General features: G+C 41.2%; 1 protein-coding gene across 1 annotated transcript in view; it reads left to right on the top strand.

Moving 5' to 3' along the window:
- The window catches only part of AGBL1 (AGBL carboxypeptidase 1), a gene marked incomplete at both ends in the record, with an annotated part of 599,032 nt that overhangs the window by 56,474 nt on the left and 520,535 nt on the right, over positions 1 to 22,023 (top strand). The window contains 4 exons of the mRNA XM_079699372.1: positions 9,533 to 9,596; positions 11,231 to 11,377; positions 14,720 to 14,851; positions 18,501 to 18,594. Of these exons, the coding sequence (XP_079555498.1) occupies positions 9,533 to 9,596; positions 11,231 to 11,377; positions 14,720 to 14,851; positions 18,501 to 18,594 (437 nt within the window). The remainder of the gene's footprint in view (positions 1 to 9,532; positions 9,597 to 11,230; positions 11,378 to 14,719; positions 14,852 to 18,500; positions 18,595 to 22,023) is intronic.

Here is a 22,023-nt window from a genome sequence, read left to right as displayed (position 1 = left end):
TCAGTATATCTTTTTAGAGAAACATCTATTTAGGTCTTCTGCCTATTTTTGGATTGGGTTGTTTGTTTTTCTGATATTGAGCTGCATGAGCTGCTTGTAAATTTTGGAGATTAATCCTTTGTCAGTTGCTACATTTGCAAATATTTTCTCCCATTCTGAGGGCTGTCTTTCCGTCTTGTTTATGGTTTCCTTTGCTATGCAAAAGCTTTTAGGTTTCATTAGGTCCCATTTGTTTATTTTTGTTTTTATTTCCCTTTCTCTAACAGGTGGGTCAAAAGGATCTTGCTGTGATTTATGTCATAGAGTGTTCTGCCTATGTTTTCCTCTAAGAGTTTTATAGTGTCTGGCCTTACATTTAGGTCCTTAATCCATTTTGAGTTTATTGTTGTGTATGGTGTTAGGTAGTGTTCTGATTTCATTCTTTTCCATGTAGCTGTCCAGTTTTCCCAGCACCACTTACTGAAGTGGCTGTCTTTTCTCCATTGTATATTCTTGCCGCCTTTATGAAAAATAAGTTGACCATATGAGCGTGGGTTTATTTCTGGGCTTTCTATCCTGTTCCATTGATTTATATTTCTGTTTTTGTGCCAGTACCATACTGTCTTGCTTACTGTAGCTTTGTAGTATAGTCTGAAGTCAGGGAGCCTGATTCCTCCAGCTCCATTTTTCTTTCTCAAGATTGCTTTGGCTATTCGGCATCTTTTGTGTTTCCATACAAATTGTGAAATTTTTTGTTCTAGTTCTGTGAAAAATGTCATTGGTAGTTTGATAGGGATTGCATTGAATCTGTAGATTGCTTTGGGTACTATCATCATTTTCACAATGTTGATTCTTCCAATCCACTAACATGGTATATCTCTCCATCTGTTTGTATCATCTTTAATTTCTTTCATCAGTGTCTTACAGTTTTCTGCATAGAGGTCTTTTGTCTCCTTAGTTAGGTTTATTCCTAAGTATTTTATTCTTTTTGTTGCAATGGTTATGGGAGTGTTTCCTTAATTTCTGTTTCAGAATTTTCATCATTAGTGTAAAGGAATGCAAGAGATTTCTGTGCATTAATTTTGTATCCTGCTACTTTATCAGATTCATTGATTAGCTCTAGTAGTTGTCTGGTGGCATCTTTAGGATTCTCTATGTATAGTACCATGTCATCTGCAAACAGTGACAACTCTACTTCTTCTTTTCCGATTTCTATTCCTTTTTTTTCTTTTTCTTCTATGAATGCTGTGGCTAAAACTTCCAAAACAATGTTGAATAATAGTGGTGAGAGTGGGCAACCTTGTCTTGTTCCTGATCTTAGAGGAAATGGTTTCAGTTTTTCACCATTGAGAGTGATGTTGGCTGTGGATTTGTCATATATGGCCTTTATTATGATGAGGTAAGTTCCCTCTATGCTTACTTTCTGGAGGGTTTTTACCATAAATGGGTGTTGAATTTTGTCAAAAGATTTTTCTGCATCTATTGAGATGATCATACGGTTTTCCTCCTTCAATTTGTTAATATGGTTTATCACACTGATTGATTTGCATGTATTGAAAAATTCTTGCATTCCTGGGATAAACCCCACTTGATCATGGTGTATGATTATGATCCTTTTAATGTGCTTGTTGGGTTCTGTTTGCTAGTATTTTGTTGAGAATTTTTGCCTCTATTTTCAGCAGTGATATTGGCCTATAGTTTTCTTTCTTTGTGACAACTTTGTCTGTTTTTGGTACAGGGTGATGTTGGCCTCATAGAATGAGTTTGAGAGAGTTCCTCCTTCTGCTATATTCTGGAAGAGTTTGAGAAGGATAGGTGTTAGCTCTTCTCTAATTGTTTGATGGAATTTGCCTGTGAAGCAGTCTAGTCCTGTGCTTTTGTTTGTTGGAAGACTTTTAATCACAGTCTCAATTTCAATGCTTGTGATTGCTCTGTTCACTTTTTCTGTTTCTTCCTGGTTCAGTCTCAGAAGGCTGTGCTTTTCTAAGAATTTGTCCATTTCTTCCAGGTTGTCCGTTTTACTGGCATATAGTTGCTTGTAGTAATCTCTCATGATCCTTTGTATTTCTGCAGTGTCAGTTGTTACTTCTCCTTTTTCATTTCTAAATCTATTGATTTGAGTCTTCTCCTTTTTTTTCTTGATGAGTCTGGCTAATGGTTTATCAATTTTGTTTATGTTCTCAAAGAACCAGCTTTTAGTTTTATTGATCTTTGCTATTGTTTCCTTCATTTCTTTTTCATTTATTTCTGATCTGAACTTTATGATTTCTTTCCTTCTGCTAAATTTGAGGTTGTTTTGTTCTTCTTTCTCTAATTGCTTTAGGTGTAAGGTTAGGTTGTTTATTTGAATGTTTCTTGTTTCTTTTTTTTTTTTTCTTTTTCTTTTAACTTTTTACTTTATATTGGAGTAGAGTTAATTAACAACGTTGTTAGCTTCAGGTGTATAGCAAAGCAATTCAGTTATACATATACATGTATCTATTATTTTTAAAATTCTTTTCCCATTTAGGCTGTTACATAATAACGAGCAGAGTTCCCTGTGCTGTACAGAAGGTCCTTGTTGGTTATCCATTTTAAATGAGAATTTTTCACCTCGGAATTGACTTACTAATACCGAAACCCACTAAGGAATGGCAGTAGTCCTTTATTTAAGATATCCGGCTAGTCTGAATCCTATTTTTCATCCAATTTTTTTTTCTTTTCTTTTCTTTTTATTAGTCTCTGCTTTACAACAAAGTGAATCAGTCATACATATACATCTGTTCCCACATCCCCTCCCTCCTGCGTCTCCCTCCCTCCCATCCTCCCCATCCCACCCCTCCAGGTGGCCACAAAGCACTGAGCCGATCATCATTAATCATTAGAGAAATGCAAATCAAAACTACAATGAGATATCATCTCACACCAGTCAGAATGGCCATCATCAAGAAATCTAGAAACAATAAATGCTGGAGAGGGTGTGGAGAAAAGGGAACACTCTTGCACTGCTGGTGGGAATGTGAATTGGTACAGCCGCTATGGAGAACAGTATGGAGGTTCCTTAAAAAACTAAAAATAGAACTACCATATGACCCAGCAATCCCACTACTAGGCATATACCCTGAGAAAACCATAATTCAAAAAGAGTCATGTACCAAAATGTTCATTGCAGCTCTATTCACAATAGCCCGGAGATGGAAACAACCTAAGTGTCCATCATCGGATGAATGGATAAAGAAGATGTGGCACATATATACAATGGAATATTACTCAGCCATAAAAAGAAACGAAACTGTTTCTTGTTTCTTAAGGTGGGATTGTATTGCTATAAAGTTCCAGCTTAGAACTGCGCTTGCTGCATCCCATAGGTTTAGCGTCATCGGGTTTTTATTGTCATTTTTTCTAGAGATTTTTTGATTTCCTCTTTGATTTCTTCCGTGATCTCTTGGATATTTAGCAGTGTATTGTTTAGCCTCCATGGGTTTGTATTTATTAGGTTTTTTCGTGTAACTGATATCTAGTCTCATAGCATTGTGGTCAGAAGAGATGCTCGATATGATTTCAATTTTCTTAAATTTACTGAGGCTTGACTTGTGACCCAAGATATGATCTATCCTGGAGAATGTTCTGTGCACACTTGAGAAGAAAGTGTAATCTGCTGTTTTTGGGTTGAATGTGCTATAAATATCAATTAAGTCCATCTTGTTTAATGTATTATATAAAGCTTGTATTTCCTTATTTATTTTCATTTTGGATGATCTGTCCATTGGTGAAAGTGGGGTGTTAAAATCCCCTAGTATGATTGTGTTACTGTTGATTTCCCCTTTTATGGCTGTTGGCATTTGCCTTATGTTTTGAGGTGCTCCTATGTTGGGTTCATAAATATTTACAATCGTTATATCTTCTTCTTGGATTGACCCCTTGATCATTATGTAGTATCCTTCTTTGTCTGTTGTAATAGTCTTTATTTTAAAGTCTATTTAGTCTGATATGAGTGTTGCTACTCCAGCTTTCTTTTGATTTCCATTTGCATGGAATATCTTTTTCCATCCCCTCACTTTTAGTCTGTATGTGTCCCTAGGTCTGATGTAGGTCTCTTGTAGACAGCCTGTATACAGGTCTTGTTTTTGTATCCATTTAGCCAGTCTATGTCTTTTGTTTGGAGTATTTACTCCATTTACCTTTAAGGTAGTTATTGATAAGTATGTTCCTATTACCATGTTCTTAATTGTTTGGGGTTGTTATTGTAGGTCTTTTCCTTCTCTTATGTTTCCTGCTTAGAGAAGTTCCTTTAGCATTTGTTGTAAAACTGGTTTGGTGGTGCCTAATTCTCTTAGCTTTTGCTTGTCTGTAAAGGTTTTAATTTCTCCGTTGAATCTGAATGAGATCCTTGCTGGTAGAGTAATCTAGGTGGTAGATTTTTCCCTTTCATCACTTTAAATATGTCCCGTGACTCCCTTCTGGCTTGCAGAGTTTCTGCTGAAAGATCAGCTGTTAACCTTATGGGGATTCCCTTTATGTTTTTGTTGTTTTTCCCTTGCTCCTTTTAATATTTTTCTTTGTATTTGATTTTTGATAGTTTGATTAATATGTGTCTTCATGTGTTTCTCTTTGGATTTATCCTGTATGGGACCCTCTATGCTTCCTGGACTTGATTGACAATTTCCTTTCCCATATTCGGGAAGTTTTCAACTATAATCTCTTCAAATATTTTCTCAGTTCCTTTCTTTTTCTCTTCTTCTTCTGGGACCCCTATAATTTGAATGTTGGTGAGTTTAATGTTTTCCCAGATGTCTCTGAGACATTTTATCTTCCAGGTCACTTATCCATTCTTCTGCTTCAGTTATTCTGCTATTGATTCCTTGTAGAGAATGTTTAATATCATTTATTATGTTGTTCATCATTGTTTGTTTGCTCTTTAGTTCTTCTAGGTCCTTATTAAACGTTTCTTGTATTTTCTCCATTCTATTTCCAAGATTTTGGATCATCTTTACTATCATTATTCTGAATTCTTTTTCAGGTAGACTGTCTATTTCCTCTTCATTTGTTTGGTCTGGTGGGTTTTTACCTTGCTCCTCCATCCACTGTGTATTTCTCTTTCTTCTCATTTTGCTAACTACTGTGTTTGAGGTCTCCTTTCGCAGGCTGCAAGTTCATAGTTCCCATTGTGTTTTTTTTTTTCCCCCCATTGTTTTTTGATGTCTGCCCCCAGTGGCTAAGGTTAGTTCAGTGGATTGGGCAGGCTTCCTGGTGGAGGGGACTGGTGCCTGTTTTCTGGTGAATGACACTGGATCTTGTCTTTCTGGTGGTAGGACCATATCCAGTGGTGTATTTTGGGGTGTCTGTGACCTTATTATGATTTTAGGCAGCCTCTCTGCTAATGGCTGGGGTTGTGTTCCTGTCTTGCTATTTGTTTGGCATAGGGTGTCCAGCACTGTAGCTTGCTGGTCGTTGGGTGGAGCTGGGTCTTAGCATTGAGATGGAGATCTCTGGGGGAGCTTTTGCCATTTGATATTACATATAGCCAGGAGGTCTCTGGTGGACCAATGTCCTGAACTCTGCTCTCCCACCTCAGAGGCATAGGCCTGACACCTGGCCAGAGCACCAAGATCCTGTCAGCCACACAGCTCAGAAAAAAAGGGATAAAAAAAGAAAGGTAAGAAAGAAAAAATATATATAATAAAGTTATTGAAATTAAAATTTAAAAAATTATTAAAAATAAAAAACTGAAAAAGTAATGAAAAAGTAAAGAAAGAAAAGGGCAACCAAAGCAAAAAACAAATCCACCAATGATAATAAGTGGAAAAACTGTACTAAGAAAAAAAAATGGACAGACAAAACCCTAGGACAAATGGTAAAAGCAAAGCTATACAGGCAAAATCACAGAGAGAAGCACACACATACACACTCACAAAAATAGAAAAAGGAAAAAACAATATATATCTATATAAAAAAAATAAGAGAGCAAAGAAATTGATAAACAAATCTACCAATGATAATAAACTCTAAATATAAAGTAGGATAAACATAAAACCGAAAACAAATTAGATGCAGAAAGCAAACCCCAAGTCTACAGTTGCTCCCAAAGTCTACCACCTCAATTTTGGGATGATACATTGTCTATTCAGGTATTCCAGAGATGCAGGGTACATCAAGTTGATTGTGGGGATTTAACCCTCTGCTCCTAAGGCTGCTGGGAGAGATTTCCCTTTCTCGTATTTGTTCGCACGGCTCCTGGGGTTCAGCTTTGGATTTGGCCTGGCCTCTGCTTGTAGGTCGCCTGAGGGCATCTGTTCTTCACTCAGACAGGACGGGATTAAAGTAGCAGCCAATTAGGGGGCTCCGGCTCACTCAGGCTGGGGGCAGGAAGAGGTACAAATGTGGGGTGAGCCTGTGGCGGCAGAGGCCGGCATGATATTGCAACAGCCTGAGGCGCACCGTGTATTCTCCTGGGGAAGTTGTCCCTGGATTATGGGACCCTGGCAGTGGTGGGCTGCACAGGCTCCCAGGAGGAGAGGTGTGGATAGTGACCTGTGCTTGTACACAGGCTTCTTGGTGGCTGCAGCAGCAGCCTTAGCATTTCATGCCCGTCTCTGGTGTCCGTGCTGAAAGTCTCGGCTCAAGCCCGTCTCTGGAGTTTGTTTGGGTAGTGCTCTGAATCCCCTCTCCTTTCACACCGTGAAACAATTGTCTCTTGCCTCTTAGGCAGTTCCAGACTTTTTCCTGGACTCCCTCCCGATTAGCTGTGGTGCACTAGCCCCCTTCAGTCTGTGTTCACGCAGCCAACCCCAGTCCTCTCCCTGGGGTCTGACCTCCGAAGCCCAAGCCTCAGCTTGCAGCCCCTGCCCGCCCTGGTGGTTGAGCAGACAAGCTTCTCGGGCTGGTGAGTGCTGGTTGGCACCAATCCTCTGTGTGGGAATCTCTCTGCTTTGCCCTCTGCACCCCTATTGCTGCGCTCTCCTCCATGGCTCCGAAGCTTCCCCTCCGCCTCCCGCAGTCTCCGCCCACAAAGGGGCTTCCTAGTGTGTGGAAACTTTTCCTCCTTCACACCTCCCTGCCACTGGTGCAAGTCCCGTCTCTATTCTTTTGTCTCTGTTTATTCTTTTTTCTTTTGCCCTACCCAGGTACGTGGGGGGGTCTCTTGCCTTTTGTGAAGTCTGAGGTCTTCTGCCAACGTTCAGTAGGTGTTCTGTAGGAGCTGTTCCACATGTAGATGTATTTCTAATGTATTTGTGGGGAGGAAGGTGATCTCCACATCTTACTCCTCCACCATCTTGAAGGTCTCCTCCCTTCTAGGAGTTTTATGGTTTCAAGTCTTAGATTTAAGTCTTTTATCTGGGACTTCCCTTGAGGTCCAGTGGTTAAGATTTCACACTTCCAATGCAGGGGCTGTGGGTTCGATCCCTGGTTGGGGAACTAGGATCCCACATGCAGTGGGACCCAAAACTAAAAAAAAAAGATATCCTTTGATCTATTTCAAGTTAATTTTTGTGAGTGGTGTAAGATAGGACTCATGGCTATATATACAAAGGAATTGAAAGCAGTGTCTGGAAGAGACATCTGCACACCCATGTTCACTGCAGCATTTTTCATAATAGCCAAGATATGGAAGCAGCCTAAGTGCCCTCAACAGATAAACGGATAAAGAAGATGCATATACATACAGTGGAGTATTATTCATCCATGGGAAAAAGCATATCCTGCCATTTGCAACAACACAGATGGATCCTGAAGGCATTAGGTGCAGTGAGATAAGTCAGATAAAGATGAACACTGTATGATATTACTGATATATGAAATCTAAAAAAGCTGAACTTGCAAAAACAGAGTAGAATGATGGTTACCAGGGGCTGGAGTGGGGGATTTGGAGAAGTGTTGTTTATGGGTACAAACTCGCAACTAGTAGATAAATAAGTTCTTGTGATCTAGAAAATTAGCATATTACAGCGTAACAAACACTGGCCTGATTTTTGGGAACCTGGCCTGGGCTGTAACTTTGGGTTTTTCTCTGTGGGTCACCATAGAGGACTTGAATAATCCTCCCTCCCTCTGAATCTCAGTGTCCTCTTCTGTATAACAAACGATAGAGTATCAAGCGTTGCAAGCATCCCATAGAGCATCTATATCATGTGATTTGGTGCTACCCTAGGTGTCTCTTGAGAAAATAAAAATTCATCCTTGTCAGTCAGGGAAGTCTTTCCATTGGAACATTTTAGTGGGTTTCTGTTTCTGCTGTTTGCCCTGCATTTAACAATAGTCTAAACCTCCTGAAATAAGTGAGAACTATGCTAACTTGGCCCACAAAGCCCCTTTCATTTGCTGTTTCTGTGTAAATTATCAATGTTTGTTCTCTTGCCCATCTTGCTGATGTTACTAAAAAAATGGGTCCCCAAAGAAGGGTCCTGAAGTCTAAATATGGTGGCAGAACCCCTGAGACCTTAACTCAGTGAATCCTCTCATAGTCATTATTTAAGGAACAACCCTTCAACCATCTCTTATGGCAGGAAATCTTTCTCAATAGTTGGAAGTACAACCCTGCCATTCCCATGTGTACCCTGACCATGCCGCCTCCTTTCTTTTGCCTGCCTTCTTTTTCTTAATTTTTATTTTATATTGGAGTATAGTTGATTTACAATGTTCTGTTAGTTTCAGGTGTACAGCAAAGTGATTCAGTTATCCACACACATTTATCTATTCTTTTTCAAATTCTTTTCCCATTTAGGTTATTACAGAATATTAAGTACAGTTCCCTGTGTTATACAGTTGGTCCTTGTTGATTACCTATTTTATATATAGTAGTGTGTACATGTCCATCCCAAACTCCCAATTTATCTTTCCCCCCACCTTTCCCCTTTGGTAACCATAAGTTTGTTTTCTATGTCTGCGAGTCTATTTCTGTTTTGTAAATAAGTTCACTTGAATAATATTTTTTAGATTCCACATACAAGTTATATCATGATATATGTCTTTCTCTGTCAGGCTTACTTCACTTAGCATGATAATCTCTAGGCCCATCCATGTTGCTGCAAATGGCATTATTTCATTCTTTTTTATGGCTGAGTAGTATTCCATTGTATATATGTACCACATCTTCTTTATCCATTCATCTGGACATTTAGGTTGCTTCCATGTCCTGGCTATTGTAAATAGTGCTGTAGGGCCTCCCTGGTGGCGCAGTGGTTGGGAGTCCGCCTGCCGATGCAGGGGGTGCGGGTTCGTGCCCCGGTCTGGGGGGATCCCATATGCCGCGGAGCGGCTGGGCCCGTGAGCCATGGCTGCTGAGCCTGCGCGTCCGGAGCCTGTGCTCCGCAGCGGGAGAGGCCACAGCAGTGAGAGGCCCGCATACCACAAAAAAAAAAAAAAAAAAAAAAAAAAAAAAAAAAAAAATAGTGCTGTAATGAACATTCGGGTGCATGTATCTTTTCAAATGAGAGTTTTCATCTTTTCTGGATATATGCCCAGGAGTGGGATCGTTGGATCATATGGTAACCTTAAGGAACCTCCATACTGTTCTCCATAGTGGCTGCACCCTCGCCTTCCTTCTTAAAAATGACTGCCTGTGCTTTCATTGCAGAGCTCCTCTGACAGGGAGTCCACCCTGACCATCCTCCAGATCCTCGGAGATCTGCTTTCCGTTGGTGAGTAAGCCATGCCCTCATCCCTTGTATGGTGGACATGGAGGCATGCAGCTGTGGTGTCTCCCAGGGACCTATGTAGCCTGGGGGTTTGCTCCAGCTCAAGTTTTCTGTGAGAGATCGAATCACCATGGGATGGTTGTACTTAGGGCTCTTCAGTCTTGTCACTCACGCTACAGTGATCCAAACTTAGGAGGGAATTAGACTCTTGGTGGTGATTCTATGATACTTCATTTCTGGGGCCAAGGACCGCCAGCCCTCAGCAATTCGACCTGTTGCCTCCCCTGCTTCCCTCATCGTGGCCCATTTAGAGAGCCAGGTATTGGCAGCTCCCTTCATATGTCCAATGGAGACAGGAAGATGAGGCAGGAGCTGGACTTAGCAGAGTGGTCAACCACTACATTTTCAGAGATAAGATGACAGAGATGACTGTATTGGCATCAACTGAGTTAACTGGGACACGCCTCTATTAGCTCATTTCCATGTGAGGGTCTTGGAAAACACAGCTTCTTGGACATTCCAACATTTACTCAGTTTTCACTTCTATGTAGCCAGTCACATTGCATTAGAAAGACGTATTATCACCAAACAGACAATACCAAAGTGAATGTCGCTCCAAAGCCACAAACCCTCAGATTACAGATTCAGGAGGAAGGGTCCACTCATTCTGAGGTTTTTCCATAGGCTGTGCTGCTCTCCAATGGCAGGGTGACTTCCCTTCTTCTGTGTGAGGTACCCTCTGTAGGTGAAGACCACTTGTGCTCTGTGATAGTTCGGCCTTCAATTTGTCCAGTGGTGTCTGGAACTCTTAGAATGAAACCTTGGAGTTCTCCTTCTGAAATAGATACTGATTATTGCCCCTTTAGTAGAGGATGAAAAATCAGAGGGTCTTCTTTGCTAATAATCTCCCACCCTGGTGGCCACCTTTGTCCAAGTGCACAGAGAGTCACGTGGGTCCCCTTCCAAGTTGAAATGTAATCACTGCTTTTGAGCTTGTCGTGGGGCAAGCTGTTTAAAACTATTCTTAGGTAGAAAGACCAATATACCTTACCCTAGCCCCAGACACTGTTCAAACTCCCTAGACATATGATTAGATGTTTGTTTCTCAAGGGATTATTCTGGTTGTTTCCATATTTACCACACATCTGTTACTGAAGGCCAGCACCAAATAATCATTAACACCATCCATGAAATTATTCCAGATAAGCTATCAAACCAAACCCTCTTGTAGATGATTCAAACCTATAGCTGAGGGGATACTGATCCCTCTTTAATTAAGTATATGATTATACATAAGCCTATATGCATATTTCTATACATGCAACACAAGTGCACACATACACTGAGACTTAATAGATTCTCAGGAAAGTAGATTTTAGGCTCCACTTATTACAGCTGCTGTAAGTTCTGAAATATTCCATTATTTCTGCATTTCACACCCCACCCCCACCCCACAACCCTGGCCCCTTACCTAATAGCACAACTTTACACAAGTTGCTTCAAGAACTCCACAGTTTTCGTTTCTGGGGTGAAATGAACCAATCCTTGCTCTGTCTCTAGCTGTGAGGTCTGCTTCCTGTTCCAAGGAAGTGAGGGTAGTTATTTGAGGCTCAGCGCTCCTCTGCTTTCCCCCTCAGGCACAGACCGGAGGATTTGCTACATGATCAGCAAGGGTGGTAGCGAAGCCCTTCTGCAGACCCTGGTGGACACAGCCAGGACGGCTTCTCCAGACTATGACATCCTCTTGCCCCTCTTCCGGCTGCTGGCCAAAGTTGGCCTACGAGGTACCACTGGGACCCAAAGATGACTGAAAGGGCATCTGGGGATGTTACCATGAGAGCAATTTGGGAAGCTTTTGTGGGGGAGTACAGGGAGGAGCAGCAGGGAGGTATAGGCACCTTGGTGGTGATGGCAGGACCAGCCTCAGCCTCACCTGGAAGGTGAGGGTCCAGGAGAGGTTTGTAGATGTCAGCAAATCCAAGGTACTTAGGTGCTTAGGAGAGGACCCAGAGCAGGCCTGGACTAATGGGGCATGAGGCATATGGGGGACAGAGGGGAGATACTCCAAGGAGGTTTTCAGTCACTTAAAAAATAAGTAGAACACTGGGCTTCCCTGGTGGCACAGTGGTTGAGAGTCCGCCTGCCGATGCAGGGGACACGGGTTCATGCCCCGGTCCGGGAAGATCCCACATGCTGCGGAGCGGCTGGGCCCGTGAGCCATGGCCGCTGAGCCTGCGCGTCTGGAGCCTGTGCTCCACAACGGGAGAGGCCACAACAGTGAGAGGCCTGCGTACCACAAAAAATAAATAAATAAATTAATTAATGGAACGTTTCTACAAATAACATCTTATATGGAGGTTCATTATGTAAATGCATTAATTTCCTAGGGCTGCCGTAACGAATTACCACAAACTGGGTGGCTTAAAACAACAGAAATTTATTTTCTCACAGTTCTGGAGGCTAAAAGTCTGAAATTAAGAGGTTAGCAAGATTGGTTCCTTCTGGAGGCTCTGAGGGAGAATCTCTTACATGTCTCTCTCCTAGATTCTGGTAATTTCCAGCATTCCTTGGTGTTTCTTGGCTTATAGACACATCACTCCAATTTCTGCATCCATCTTCACATGGCCTTCTACTCTTGGGTCTTTCTTTGTGTCGTCTCCTCTTATAAGGATGTTGGTCATTGGATTTAGGGCCCACCCAAATCTGTATGATCTTATCTTAAGTAATTAAGTCTGCAAAGACTCTATTTGCAAATATGATAACATTCTGAGGTTCCAGGCAGACATGAATTTTGGGGCATGGTTTTCAACTCACTACAGTATGTCACATAGAAGTGGAGCTTCCTTGGTTGAAGAGAAGATGGGGGTCTAGAATTCTTTCCACTTATGCCACACATCCATTTCTCTTTCCTCATAGAAGACTGAAACACCTCCCTACAACCCTAGGAATTTTTGGAGCACATTTTTTTTTTTTTTTTTTTGCTGTACGCGGGCCTCTCACTGTTGTGGCCTCTCCTGTTGCGGAGCACAGGCTTAGCACTTCACTTAGCATGATAATCTCTAGGCCCATCCATGTTGCTGCAAATGGCATTATTTCATTCTTTTTTATGGCTGAGTAGTATTCCATTGTATATAATGATTGAGACCCAGGCATCAGCCAGCACCTGCATGAGCATGTTCCAGACAAAACCAATAGAACCAATATTCACTGAATATTAACAGATTTTTACTCTATGTCTCCCAGGGCTGTGCACTGTTCTGGACACTGGGAACATCACTGTCACAAAGACAGATAAGGGGCCTCCTCACATGGGACTTACATTCAAGTGGGGAAGGGCAGAAAGTAAATAATTAACTAGATAATAGCAGACAATGATAATTAACTAGATAATAACTGGAAGGAAAAGAAAAGGTGATGTTCCTCTAAGATGGTGTGGACAGAGAGAGGTGACATTTGAGCCCAAACTTGAAAGATAAGAAGAAGTCAGCAAAACAAAGAGTGGGCCAAGTGAACTCCAAAAAAAAGACAGAAAAGACATGATATACACCCTGGTAGTAAATGGCAGAGGCTGGAACGTCAGATCTGGGTTTCAGGCCTGGCTTTCACATTTATTAGCAGTGTGACCTTGGGCAAGTTACCATTGGGCTCTCATCTACAAAATGGGTCTCAGTACATAATTCTTGGGTTGCTGTAAGGATTAAGCAAGGTTGTATGTTGCCTGCTTAGCATGTGGCACCAGAAGCTTGATGGACAAGAGTCATGTAGGTTTCATAGGAGAAAGAGAGATGAGTGATGCACCAGGGCAGTGATTTTCAAGTTATGGACCTTGATATTATTATTGTCATAATTACACCTTCTGCCATTAAAGATGGTAGTCCTTGATATTGACATTCAAGCTGTCAGGAGCTGACCTGAACAGAACAGAAATGAGATTGGCTGCTCATGAATGGAGCCAGATAGGTATCTTTCTTTTCTGATAAAGGAAATGAGTCATATGAGTTCAGTCACAATCTCTTTGCCGGTGTCTTTTGGTCCAGAGATAAATATTGGTAAATGAGGTTTAGGATGTTGTCTCTGTTTTACTTATTTCCACCTGCTATGAATCTGGTAGTGATTGTATTCTTGCAAAAACAAACATGGTGATTTGGGCATTGCAGTTTGGAAAGGACACAAACAAATGTGACAGGTGGCACAGTCACAGATTATCCTAGTGGGAGCCAGGAGCATAGAATTAAAAAATACTTTTCCCTTTATTTTTTATGCTATTACTAATTATTAAATAATATTAATAATTAATAATTATTAAAATAATAATGACTAACCCACAACACTGAATATCAGGTTATTTGGATCAATAATTTAGAGAAATTTGGGGTGAAAATTTTATTTTCTGAAATTATGTTTTCATGTTTTATTATAAAGTTCTCTACCATATAGAAAGATGACCTCTTCTATACTTATCACTTAGATCTAACCATTGTTAACATTTTGCCATATTTCCTTAACCTATTTATTTTTATTTGAAATATTCTAAGGAAAATTAGAGTTAGCATTACTCCTAAATACTTTTGAGTGCATTTCTTTGAAAAGAGATGTTTTCCTATATAATCATAATACCATGGTCATAAATCTAACAAAATTAACAATGCATACATATTTATATTCATTCCAGTTTCTTCAAATGTTCCCAGCATGCCTTTTACAGACATGTTCAGAGAAGGATCCAATCAAGGTTCACACAATGCATTTGAATGTTATGTAACTTAAGTATCCTTACTTCTGGAACTGTCTTAAAGGAAGAAATTTATACCCAGCTAAACTGTAGCTCATGTTTGAGGACAACCAGAAACATTTTTACATACAGGGGTGCAAGTCATACAACCCACAAGACTTCATGTAAATATTACTTGAAGAATAATGGACCATATGTATACCCTCAATTAGTTATTTTGAGTCATCTGGTTCCAGTGGGGACATACTTATTAGCATTTTCTACTAGACCCGAAAAGTCTCATTGGCCATGATAATCTTCACTCCACCATCTTTGCCTTCCTCTCCCCAACACATTATACAACCTTCAGAATTAATGTGAAACACAACTAAGATGGATTGATCTGTGTTCACAGATAAAAAGTTTGGACAGAAGGCACTGGAATTGGAAGCACTTGATGTGACACTGATTCTGGCGAGGAAAAACCTGTCTCACAGCCAGAACCTCCTCCACTGTCTCTGGGCTCTGCGTGTCTTTGCCTTTAGTGGTAAGCAACTCAATTGTGGCTCTCTGGGGGTGGCTTCCAGATCTGGGCTGGGACACCTGGAGACCATTTGGGGGTGTGGTTGGAAGGAGGGCATGGGTGGAGGACAGATGTAGTCCCAACAAGATAAATAAACCAGGAGGAGCCTCATGTTCTAGAGACTGTAGAGGTAAGAAGTTATTTCTTCATCTCCTTCTCAGCCATGGAGAACTCTTGAGCCAGTGCTTGAAGTGAGAGGTCCATATTGTTTTCCCTTGGGAGCTAAAACATTTTAGCACTCTACATCTCTCTGTCAGTACTACGAGATGAAAAAGACCTGTGGCAGGGGAAGGCAGACTTTATTCAGTCCTTATATCCAAGGCACAGAGCAATGTGTTACAGCTGTCAAGAGTGACCCTCACATCACAAGTCTCTCCACTATGTCCCTGAAGTCACTCATTGCTCATGACATCCTTTACCAAAGTTTATCTCCCAGTGCTTCTCAACATAGTCTTTCAGGTAACTTGATATATCATAGCAAATGGGTTGATGTTATTTGCCATCTCCTGATTTGGATTATTTCTGATAATCATAACCATCCTGTATGTAGACTCAGCATTTCATAACTAAGAAAAAAGACAATGAAGCTTAGAAGAATGAAGAAATTGCTTGAGTTCATACAGATAAGTCATGAGGACTAAGTTTCTAACTGCAAAATTCATGTTTTTTCCACTCTCCATACAGATACAGTTATTAATAGATTATATTCTGTACCACCTATTTCAGTGTAAAGAACACAGACTTTTATTGCTCCTTTCTAAGCCCCTTTCCTGCAGAACAAAAGTGACAACTATTTAGATGTAATACTCTCTAGAGAAAAGAACATGAGCTTAGAGCCGAGAAGATCTGGGCTTGACTCTGACTTCATTTCTTAAGAGTCATATGATGTGTGCACTTAACCTGTTTAACCTCAGCTTCTTCCTCTGTAAAATTACAGTTGTAATAAGAGCTCATAGACTTGGTGGTTGGGATAAGTAAGATCATGTTCACGGGTAAGCTCATCACATAATAGTTGCTAAGTAAGTGTTAGTTTTTCTTCTCTGCTCTAATCTTTTCCCTCAGTCCTTTGAAATAATAGGAATCACACACATAAGGGGAGTAAACAGGTGGTGACCTTTTTCCGTAACTATCCTCAGAACTAACAAAATAGTAGGGACATATTTCATTGGTTAACTCCATGAATAATCATGGAAGACCCATCAAAAGAAATCAAAAGAAAGTATTTCTAGGGAATAATGAGACAGATGCTTGACTCCGTGTTCACAGACAGAATCTCCACTCACACTCATGTATGTTGACCAGAAAATCAGAGAATATTTGAGAGAGGCTGAAAGAATCTGTCCAAACCCATCTCTAATAAAGGAAAATCTAAGTGAGAAGTTGTGGCTCTGTATAAAGGACAACTCTTATTAATGAGTAGGCAGAAGGTGTGTCACCCCCATTTGGAGCTTGCCAGCAGCACGAGATTTGAAGTATCTTCTTTTGGTTTCATAAAGAATAGTTAAGATGAATAACTTACTCTCATTATATACATTGATTGTAGAGATCTTAAGAATTCCTTCAGCAGGGAGCTCTGAAAAATGCTGAGATTCGCCTGTGGGTATGAGGAGGTGGCCATGTGTCTCCTATTCTGAGACAACATTTATTGTATGTTTGTATTTGTCTGTTTCATAAAATATTTAAAAAAATACGATCACTCTCTACACATTGACTTTACTGATGAGAGGCAAGCAGAGTTCATGAAGCCCATGGGTTGCTGTCGCTTTGGTGAATTGTTAGCTACTGTTGAATGTTCCAGCAAGTTTTCTAAACAGCTCCTATCTGCAGAAGGAATTGGCTGGAACCATAATGGGTCTGTGACAGCCAGCGAACCCTTCGGCAGCTCTCAGATAGCCAGTGAGGTTGCTTATAGAGGTGCCAGAGGTCTAACCTTGGGCAGGCCTCCAGCATGGAAGAACTTAGTGAGGACTTTTTATTGTTATCCTCTTTCAGTTCCAAGTCTAAAGTCTCCCATGCTAGAATTCATGCTCTTAAAACTATTTCCTCCCTAACTCTACTTAATACTAGAATTTTGCTGAATTATTTGCCAGGAGTTTACTCCAGCATGTTTTCCCAATTTAGAAGTAAGGACTGAGTTAGTAGCCATGGGAAGGGAAGATTGATGGGCAGGACTAGGATGCCAAACTCTTGAATTTTGATCCATTCAATGACTGCCTGTACTAGCCTCAGGAGGGACGAATGCATAGAGGATATTCCAGGAACATGCACTCCTGGTGATAACTAAGACATCAGCCTCAGTCTCTCTGGTGGACTGTACTGAGCTGAACTGTATTAGAGACTCCAGTTTTCCATTTTTCCTCCTTTCCTGAGGCTTGGAGCAAGCCAGTATAAGCCTCCCTTGTTTTTATCTCTTTGCTTCTCCCTGACCCCCTTGTTTCCACTCGTATTTCCTGGAACAAAGCTGGCCCAAAGCACAAGGCATTCATAGGTCTCTGTTTTACTACAACAGTACAGTGGAGGAAAGGAAAAAGAGTCACACCTTGGAAGATAACTTTCTTTCCTTCTCCCACTGAAAGTTTTGCCTTGGGCCAAGATTCCATTCTGTATCCTGGGGGTTCCTCTTATTTTTGACGTGATCAGAGCTCTTCCTAAAGTGCGCTGAGTGGAGTGAGGTGCTGGGAATATTGCAGAGTGGCTGGGGCCTCATCGGAGATGAGAGGTTTTGTATCCAAAGTACTCACCTGAAGCCACCAGGATGACCAGCTACCCCTTTTGGTCTCTTTCTATTATTCAGATCTATCACTCTGTTTTTATAGCCATCCAATTGGGCAAAAAGGCAAAAATTTCTGGTAGTTACCTCTGAGCAGGACCAACTGATTCTTCCTTTGCCATTCTAATAGATAGAGGTATAGTCAAGCCTTAGCCTTTTAGTGATGGGCGATCTGAGTGCCAAAGTTGTAGGGGAACTTGGAACCGGGGTGGAACAAAAAGGGCACTATCTTCTTTATTAGGTTGCTTCTTAAAGTTTTAAAGAAGTCAACCCAAGTTGGACTGAAACTTATCCCATCCACTTACGACTTTTCTTCATTGTGAAGTCTCCAAACAGCAAAATACGTCTAAGAAAGTGTTTTTTAAGATACTGGCTCTGTGTGTTTGTGTGTGTGTGTGTGTGTGTGTGTGCGCATGTATGTATGTGTGCATGCATGTATGTATCATATAGGAAGTCGGTGGTGGGTGGAACAGCTTGAACTTAAGTAGTTGCCAGAAACCCAAAGATCTGCTTACAGAAAAAATCTTCTGCTCGGCAATTGCCTTGGCTATTCTGATTGACTATACAGAGGAGTAGGGCAATGGGCCACCAGAAAATGAAAAACATAATTTCATGGCTTGGGACCCTTTTGAGAAAGAGATAGTGTGGGAAGATAATGTGTGCTTTTCAGATTATCTTTAACTTCCAAGCCAGGGATAAAAGACCATAGAGTTTCTCTGCTTTTAAGTTGCCTTTGGTAAGAAAAGTGACGGACCTCCCCTATCTTTTAGGCTCATTCTGTAATGCTGAAAATTACACTTGGTTCAGATGGGTCAATAACTAGAGTGCTTTTGTCTTTCTCAGTCACCACAGGAGCCATGCTGGGAATTAATGGAGCGATGGAACTGCTTCTCAAGGTCATCACCCCTTATACCCAGAAGCGCACCCGAGTAATCAGGTACAGAGCAATTTTTAGTACTTTTGCCTTCTTTGTAGTAGATACAGATATGGGAATGGTCTCAGAGATATTCGCTTGGTGCTTCCAGTTCACTTAGCGATGACTTCCCCCTTGTAGATATGGTACTATGATTTTATCCTGTCTCAACTCGCATCCCTCCCCACCCATGCATCATTTCCTCGGATTGTCACAACAACCTGAATGGATATAATATCATCTTCATTTTCAGATGAGGGAACTCAGATGTGGAGAGAGTCTTATCCAAGGTCACAATGCTAGGAAAAGGCAGAGTTGGGATTTGAATCCAGCCAGATCTGTCTGACTCAAAGGCCCTTGTTTTTTGCGTGAAGCCTTCAGGTATCTCTTTTAATCACAGACTCTACCATAGTGAGTACAGCCCTTAAAAGACAGTCCAGACATGATAGGGAAAGGTGATGCTCTCAGGGTTCCTAAATTTCTGATATGAAATTCTGATTGTGTGCTGGTTTTGAGATGTGTTTTTATGATTGGAAAGTGAAACTCAGCCTATTCTCCCTGGCCCTGCCTCCTGGAGTGGAGTGAATTGAATCACAAACTTAAAAAAAGGGAGATGGTTAAAGACGCAGGCTTCAGAGATATTTGGAACCAATGAGATCCATCATTTATGGGAGTGACTCAGCGAGGACCTTGAAAGAATATTAGAAAAAATTCAGCCAGTTTCCAAGATACATGGGGTCATTTGGCAAAGTAGCATTTCCATGACCAGCCATGAGATTTTCCGCATCCCAGCATCAATCGTTGGCTCATCTTCCACCTGATTATTTTTTTCTTGGGTCACCACAGTAATGCCATTATCATCCATTCTCACCTGCAGCTCTCTACACCAGCATTTCCTAGAGTGAAAAACATTATATCTTGGTAAAAAAAAAATTTCTCATCAAATATATTGAGAAGTACTGGGTTAAACAAAGTTAGGTATATTTCTTTAGTGTAAGACTTCTCAAAGCCTTCATAAAGCCAACACACATTCAGAATATTCAAGATGCGTATGTAGTATATACCCTTTTCCAAAACTAATTTGGTTAGGGAACTATTTTTGTTTGCAGACCACCTTTTTTTTGGGAGTCAGTGTTGCATGTGCCTCATTTGAGAAATCTCTTCTCTGAAGTGCAAATGTATTGCAAAATGGGATTCAACGAAATTCTGTCAAGGGATCCTCATTTAGTTAAGTATAAAACTTCAGAGTCACAAGCTCAGTGACCAAAAAAATTAACTTTCTTGGTTTTTCTGTATTTTATTTTATATTTTATTTTATTTATTTTATATTATATTTTATTTCCCTCTTAAACTTCCATTATTCAATTTGAATATGTTTGATTTGGATATTTCAGTTTTTATCATGGTGTGTAGGCCTTTGCTGCTGACATATGCAGTCTTAACATGTCCTTTGGTCAGCAATCCATGAGCCATATCTTTTTGCCTTACTCACCAGGACTCTTCTAATCTGCTGTTGTCTCCATGTATCTCTTTGGCAGCTCAGGAATGTTTGGTTTCTTACCCTACATCATGTGAAAATCTAGTGATGTCTCCTGGGCCCATCCACATACCAGTATCATACAGTACTCACTCGGGTACCATGTTGTTTGGAGAGCTCCTCTAGGCAAGCCCTTCCCAGCTTACCTTGGCACTAGGCCCTTCCCTTCTGGGATCCTGATAGCTTTTATTGCCTTCCCTATTCAGATTGAGCTAGGGGGAGTAAGCAACAAAGCACAGAAGCCCCCTTCTCAGAGACTCATGCTAGTTGCCATCTCTATTGCTTTTTTTCTCCTGGAAAGTAACCCCAGGGATAAACAGGGGTGGATGTTTCTGATGACAAAATGACTTTTCAGGGACCTCGGGCATATTTCTGCATTTCTGGTCTGTTCTGTAAAAGTTAGACAAGATGAGTCCCCTTCTTGATCCAAATGCCAAATTAAAACCAAACCTCCGGGCTTCCCTGGTGGCGCAGTGGTTGAGAGTCCGCCTGCCGATGCAGGGGACACGGGTTCGTGCCCCGATCTGGGAAAATCCCACGTGCCGCGGAGCGGCTGGGCCCGTGAGCCATGGCCGTTGGGCCTGCGCGCCCGGAGCCTGTGCTCCGCAACGGGAGAGGCCACAACAGTGAGAGGCCCACATACCGCAAAAAAAAAAAAAAAAAACCAAACCTCCATAGAGGAGAGGCTTTTCCACCAATCATTTTGAGAAAGCTGTCATTGCCGTGGCATTTATTATGTGCTCTGCCCCGTGCTAAGCTCTTAGCATGCATTATCTCATTTGATCCTCTCCTCTCTTCTGCGAGGCAGGTGCTATTACTCTCCCCAATTTTACAGGGAAAAAAAAAATTGAAGCTGAAAGAAGTTGAGTAACATGCTGGGATTTAAGTGAAAGAGCTGGAATTTAAACCCTGTCTGATACATGAGCCTTAGCTCTTAAACCACCACCGGAGTATCTTACACAGTCTATTTCCAGCATTTGATTTCTAAACCACCATATATAAGGCAATCACAAGCGGTTAAACTTTGTTTAAATTTCTGTTACCATCTAAACGCACATACTCATGGACCAGTTTGCTTAATGATAGAGGGAGTCTTTCTCCTCCATCGTATGGCTCTTTCCTCTCAAAGGCGAAATAAATGTCTGTTCCCTCTGCTTTTGAATTCTTTCTCAAAGCTGCCTTGTTTTCTGCCTTACCCCCAGCCTCCAGCAGCAAGACAAGAGCAAAGGTGCTAAAATCAGAAGACCTGCCTTGTCGCCCTCTTTCTAGCTGATTCCTTGGCGAGTCATTTATCCTTTCTTAACTAAACTGTTACATTTCTCAAAGTGGGAATATCAAGTCCTACCTCTTAGGTTTGTTGGGGGCATTAAGAAATATTGTGTCAAAAATCTTGGAAGCTTTGATGTGCTTTAATTATTGTTCCTCATTATGAATATAAATGCTATTGGGTACTTGGCTGCCTGCTTCAGATCTGGCAGCAAAGCTAGAGGCGAACATGCAGATGGGAAATTTCTGCCACTACTCACCTTCTCACATGAACTCCGTTTCCCAAATAGAAACTAAGTTGTACCCCAATGAGTTCTACTCAACTCCACTTGGATGCCAGAACCTGTGGGTTTGAAGGGGTCTTTCAGGGATGAAGTAACATGTCAGGGGACGTGAATAGCTTTACTGAGTGTCAGCCTCCAAATGCTAGCAAGCCCCGGGAGAGTTATTCTTGGATGCCTCTGTAGGAACAGATGCCCAGCGTTGTGTCACTATGACTCCTCCCTGCCCTGGAGATTAAACCTGCCCTATTTCTCTAGCACAAACCTAAAATTAGTTATGCAGCTGTCCTCCAATAAAACCCTGTCTCCAGATAGTATTCAGGGCAAGATTTATGACAGAGAAACAAACCGCACACCTTCTAGAGACAA

Source organism: Hyperoodon ampullatus (genome assembly GCF_949752795.1).
Source record: "Hyperoodon ampullatus genome assembly, chromosome: 3".
In the NCBI taxonomy this organism is placed as follows: Eukaryota; Metazoa; Chordata; class Mammalia; order Artiodactyla; family Ziphiidae; genus Hyperoodon; species Hyperoodon ampullatus.
Note: the sequence above shows the minus strand (reverse complement) of the source record. Positions and strands in the feature narration are given on the sequence as shown.